This window comes from Coenobita brevimanus, chromosome 91, assembly GCF_032717465.1.
Source record: "Coenobita brevimanus isolate Jiangsu-jjx chromosome 91, ASM3271746v2, whole genome shotgun sequence".
Lineage (NCBI taxonomy): Eukaryota > Metazoa > Arthropoda > Malacostraca > Decapoda > Coenobitidae > Coenobita > Coenobita brevimanus.
Window position 1 is genome coordinate 31,218,422 of NC_137044.1, and position 6,036 is coordinate 31,224,457.

At 57.8% G+C, this 6,036-nt stretch overlaps 1 protein-coding gene across 1 annotated transcript; it reads left to right on the forward strand.

The window, feature by feature from the left end:
- Nucleotides 1-4,281: 4,281 nt before the first annotated feature.
- On the forward strand, nt 4,282-5,466 carry LOC145411941 (uncharacterized). The gene has a single exon (XM_080281910.1). The coding sequence runs from the start codon at nt 4,282-4,284 to the stop codon at nt 5,464-5,466; it is 1,185 nt and encodes a 394-aa protein (XP_080138036.1).
- The last annotated feature ends 570 nt before the right edge of the window (nt 5,467-6,036 follow it).

The following is a 6,036-nucleotide window of genomic DNA, read 5'->3' on the forward strand; positions in this document are numbered from 1 at the left end:
ACTCACTATCGGTCACCCACCCACCTACTGACAAGGGCAAGAAGTGCTTAACTTCTGGAAAGAAGAGGGTGCGGCATGAATCAGGAGACAGCTCAACTGTATCTGCTGGCGATCGGGCTTGTCCAGGGAGTCCTGTCTCTGGCTCCTCTGCTTCCTCCTCTGCTGCACCCAGGAAGGTCGCCCGTCGCCATGAGGGGATGGACGTGATTCTGCCTGCTCCTCTGTCTCCAGCCCCCACCACTGCTCCTTCTGCCACCACTGCTACCGCTGCCAATCCCGCCGTTGATGCTGATGCCTCTGAGAGTGCTGAGGGGTTTACCCTTGTAACTCGCAGGGCTAGGCGTTCACCCGTTACCAAGCCTGCAGCCCAGGGTTTTTCAGCGCCTGCTACAAAAAGGCCTCCACCTGCACCTCGCCCTTCTGTGTCGGTGGCAGCTCCCCCTCCTCCCCGCTCCTCCTTCCCCGCTTTCAGGGTTCCTCTGCAGCCGGGCTACACCACCAGCTACGACGCAGTTGCGGCCCTGGAGAGGCAGCTGCCGGGTCTTGCTGTGACCAATCGCTTTGGGAGGGACGAAAGCTGTGTATTGATTCCAGCAACAGAGGAGGCATACCTGCAACTCAAGGCGGTGGCAGAGGACGAGGCAGCTGTCGTGAAGGTGGTAGAGCTAACACGGGGCGGACAGGTCACCAAGGCCGTGGTGATGGGATACCCTCGCCGTATGCCTGTGGACATCCTGCTCCAACACGACTTGGTAGAGGAGGCGACCAGGTGTCAGCACCAGAGGACTCGGGAGGAGACGCTGCAGGTGTTCGTAACCCTCCGGGGCCCTCTTGTTCCCTCCCTAGATCTGGGGAACTGGGGTGTGTACTGGCTGCGCCCTTACACTCCAGAGCAGCTGCATGCATGCTTCCGCTGCCAGAGGTTCGGCTGCCACCACCGTGCGAGCTGCAACAGACCTGTGGTGTGTGGGATGTGCAGCGGCTCCCACGAAACCGAGCAGTGCCTTGCGAGGTTCAAGGCGAAGGAGCCGGTCGCCGCCCGCTGTCCCAACTGTGCAGGCGCTCACCATGCCTGGCATCCCAGCTGCCCTGCGAGGGTGAAGAGGGTGACTCAGGGCAGGGAGGGGCAAGTCTCTTGGGTGCGGCAGCAACAGGCATCGATAGCGACACCCGCTCCGCCGGGCACTTTTGTTTGGGGTCAGCAGCGCCGCTCTCAGGAGCCAGGCCCACCGGTTCTGAGCGAGTCGGCCTTTCCCCCCTTGACACCTGCTTTGAGGACAGCCAGTGCGGTGGCAGAGGTTCACCATCCAGCGACCCCGGTGGCTCGGGTGCCCTCACCTCCTCCTTCCCGGCAGCTCCTGTGACAGCGCCAGTGTCTCAGGCGTCTACTCCAGAGGAACCGCTATTTACCAAGGACGAGCTGCGTCACCTTGGGGCTCAGATGGCGGAGGCCATCACGAGTGCAGTGGCTCGGGCTTTGGGGGTTCAGCTGGAGTCAGGCCCCTTGGTGGCTGTGATCGACAGGTGGCTGGAGTGGAGCGTCAGCAAGCGGCGAGGGACCCCTGCTCCTGTCTCGGGCAGGCCTCCTCGCGCCCCTCGGAAGTCGGGCTCGCCCACATGGACGACTGCACAGAAGGCGTCCAGGGCTGGGGTCAGGGCTCGGCCCCGTCGTGCCCAGACTCCTGCCACTCTCCGACTCCCGTCTGCCCCTCAGGTGCTTCCATCAACTCCTCCTTTGACTCGGGGGTCGAGCGATCCCCGCCTCAGTCTGTCTCTGGATGCGGGGAGGTCGTCTCCCTTCGCCTCCTCCAGTGGAACTGTGTTGGGGCAATGAGCAAGCTACCCCTCCTTCAAGAGGTGGCCGTCAGAGATCGCCCGCATCTTATTCTGCTGCAGGAAACCCTTCTGTCTGAGGGCTCCTCCTTTCGTTTGGCGGGTTATACCGCCCATCTCCTCCCTCGTGAGCGTGGTGTGTCCAGGGGCTGTGCCATACTGGTCCGTGACCACATTGCCTCCACTAGCTGTGTACCCCCTCCCGTCTGTGGAGAGGGTGTGGAGGTCCAGGGCGTGGTGCTTCACTTGGCGGGGTCGCCCCTTACTGTGTACAATGTGTACCGTAGTTCTCGGGCAGCCCTGGAGCTGGGGGACTTGTTCTCCCAGGCTGCCGGGGGCCGGTATACATTGGGGGCGATTTCCAACGCACACCATGCTCTGTTGTCCTCGCCTCTCCCTCCAACGAGGCAGGTCGGCACATTTCCATCACTCTGGAGGAGGTGGGTGGTGTATCCCTGCTGAATGATGTCAACGAACCCACACATGTCCGTGGAGGTCGGCTGGACCTGGCCTTCCTCTCGACTCCTCTAGCAGGCTCCACTGTGTGGTCGATCCATCCCTACCTTATGAGCGATCACTTTGCCATGGTGGTGGACCTGCCATTGCCTCCCCACCCTCTCTCTTCGAGCCGCCTCCGCTACGGTGGGATGTGGGCAGGGCAGATTGGGAAAGCCTTTGATAAGGCCCTCTCACTTTTCTCCTCCTCTCCCCGGCGTTGGACCTAGAGAGTTGTGCAGATCAGGTTGCCGCTGTCTTTCGGCAGGCTGCTTCTATTGCCATCCCTTTGCGAGCGCTTTGCAAGGTGCTACCGGGACGGTTGGTTCTACTGCGATAGGGTCAAAGAGCTGAACCGCAGGCTTAATGCGGCACGCAGACAGTACCGGCGGCGCCGCACTTCGCCGTGCCGCCGGTGCTTGTTTGCCGTGTCTCGTCATGTCCTTGCGGAGAAGCGTCGCCTTAGGGAGGAGGCGTGGATTGTATGGTGTCGCACCCTTGATTCTCACTCCACACTTCGTGAGATGTGGAGGAGAATCAGGTCCGTCTCTGGTCCACGTCCCTCCCGTCCGCCTTCGCATCCCGACCCTGTTGCAGAGGCCAACCGCCTGGCTCAGCACTTTGCTGACCGCTCCTCCTCCTCCAATCTCCCGCGATCAGTCTTGGCTGTTCAAGAGCAATTGTCCGACTCTCGTGCTGTGGCTGTCCAGGCGGCGTGTGATCAGTCTGACCCAGCCGATTGCCCCATCACCAGTAGGGAGCTGCTGGCAGCTTTGCGGCGCAGGGCGGACACTGCTCCAGGCCTTGATGGGCTGACATACTCCATCCTGTCACACGCGGGAGATTGTGGTATGGAGCGGCTTCTTGGTCTGCTCAACCTCTCATGGTCTGAAGGGCGTCTCCCGAGTTTGTGGAAGGCTGCTGTTATTCACCCTATCCCGAAGCCAAATGCTCCCGGTGCCATGCGCCCCATTTCCCTCCTTAGCTGTATTGCCAAGACGGCTGAGCGAGTTGTGCGGGCGCGTCTTGCATGGAGACTGGGTCCGCTTCACCCAAGGATCTTTGCTTATCATCCTGGCAGGAGTGCTTCTCACTGCCTTGCATCGTTCCTTGGGGAGCTTCGGGGTGGTGTGGGGATGGCGGTGTTCCTTGACCTCGAGAAGGCCTTCGAGCTGGCAAGCCCTGCGGTCATCTTGCAGGCTCTGGCGGCTCGGGGGGTGGGCGGTAAGCTTTTGTCATGGGTTAGTGACTTCTTTGTGGTCGCTCAGCAGGAGTCCGATTTCAGGGGCGTCTCTCCCCCTTTTATGACTACCAGAATGGTACTCCTCAGGGAGTGTGTTGAGCCCTCTCCTTTTTAACGTTCTGGTGGAGGGCTCCTTGATGTAGACTTCGGTCATGGGGTCACCCTCTTATCTTATGCCGATGATCTGGCCCTGATCTTTACCAGGAGGGACTGCTTTGCCCAGGCGAACGAGGCTCTGGCCAGGTTATGGCAAATGCTCAGAACTTGGCCTCAAAATCAACTTTGCCAAGTCAAAGTGTTTGCCTTTTGGCCTCCTTCCCCCACATTTTCCACTCGTGCTGGGGGTCACCAGCTGTCCTTCGTGGCCGTCCACAAGTATCTTGGGGTGTGGTTCGATAGTAACCTCACCTTTGCGAGCCATGTCCGCTATTTGCGTGAGCTGAGCGTCCACACGTCTCTCTCTGCCCTTCGCTCCCTCTCCAAGAAGAGTTTGGGGGCCTCCTATATGGTACTCAGAACTTTTTACACACACGCTATTAGGTCGCTGGTAGATTACAGTGCCATATGCTTGACTGGTCTTGCCTCGCGGGTTTCTCAGTCTCTTGAGGTCATGCAGAATGACGCTGCGGGTCATTCTGCATGCGCCTCCTTGGACCCGGCTGGTCAATCTGAGGTTGGAGAGCAGTTTCCCATCTTTGAGGGGTAGAATTATGCTCCGTGCTGCAGCAACTACTCTGCAGCTGGTACACCGCAGACCCACTCTCCCTGTCTCTGCTCTCCTCCTGAGGCTCTTGTCACGCCCTCCTGACCCGGCCCCTCGGCGAGACTGGGCTCGAGCAACGGTTGCTATGTTGCATGACATGGGGGCTGCTGACTCCATCTGCCAGGTCCCTGATGCACCCTTTGCTGGGTTTGAGTATCCGCCCCCATGGGAGCCTCCCCCATTCCAGTTGATTTGTCCAGCACGTGCCAAGCCCCGTGGCACCATCCCTGCCCTCCTCCGTCAGGATGGTCTCCGCCGGGTTGCGGCTCTGGGATCTCCGGGATCGGCTGTGTACTACACTGATGGTTCTGTGGCGGCTGATGGTGCTGCAGGGGCGGCCTTCATTTTTGGGGACACGGTGGAGTCTTGGCGGCTTTCACAGGGGGCCTCTGTGTTCCAGGCAGAGCTGGCAGCTATACTGGGGGCTTTGCGGCATGCACACCACCATCAATATCGCCGTGTGGTCGTCCATTCGGACTCGCTCTCTGCCATCATGGGTCTTCGCTCCTTCTCCCTCAAGGATAATGTCTTTTTGCTGTCAGCGATTTACACCTTCGCCTCTCTCCTGGTCTGCAGGGGTGCATCTGTTGTCCTGCACTGGCTCCCGGGGCATGTTGGCATCCACGGGAACGAGTTGGCGGATGAGGCTGCACGCTCTGCATGTTCCCTTCCTGCTGTCACGTTCCCATTCGGCAGAGGCCGGGCTCAGATTGTCAAGTCTTTCGCTGCTACAATCTGGCAGTTGTCATTGGAAGAGCATAGGCTAGTGGTATCAGAGGGCTCCCGTTCTGCCACGTGGTATGCCGCTGCTACATCATACTCCCAGCTGCAGCCCCCCCCAGGTCTGCCAAATTTTTTGCTTGTGAGGCTCAGGCGCTTGCGGCTTGGCTTTTTATGTTATAAGCAGATCACTGGGGTGGAACCTGACTCGTGTGAACATTGCTTAGAGAGGGAGACGGAGCCCCTCCTTCATTATATGCTAAGGTGTCCTGTCACTGACATCTTCCGCTCGCATTTGGGAGGTGCTTTTGTGCCATCTGGGGATGATGTCCGTGATGCCTCTGCCATTGTTGCCCGTTTGCCGATGGAACTTCTGCTGCGGGTGGTCAGTCGCCACCCCCCTCCTCGCTAATATGAGCAGCGCATGCTAGCGCACCTGTAACGGGCTCACTTATTTGCCCGTGTCCCAGTCTGATCTGGGACGAATATCACAACAACAACAACAACCTAACTCTTGTTTTGAACCTGGAACTTTGCGGGACAGTAGTGATTTTAGTATTCTCACTTGTAGTGTTCATTATCTCTCTCTGTTCCGTAACATAAATTTGGCGACCTCTTATCAGGATATTGAGGATATTATCATAAGGATATTGTTTGATATTTTGTGACTGTGATTTATTGATGATGTCTACTATTACTACTCTTAATGAAGCCAAAGATTTTTTGTCAAATGTGCAAACCGTGTGTGATGTAGAAAACAGAACAAAGAATGAACTTAAGCTTGTTGCTCAACAACTGGGAATTGCTGTTCACTCTCATCATTCTAAAGATCAAATTGTTGGCATGATTAATAAAAGCTTGTTTGATGTAACTCCTCCAGATGAGCAAACGCAGATTGAAATAGCTAAGTTACAGCTAGAGCTGCAGGAGGCTCGTCCTAAGGAGGCTGAATTTCAGGCACGTGCTAAGGAGGCTGAGTCTC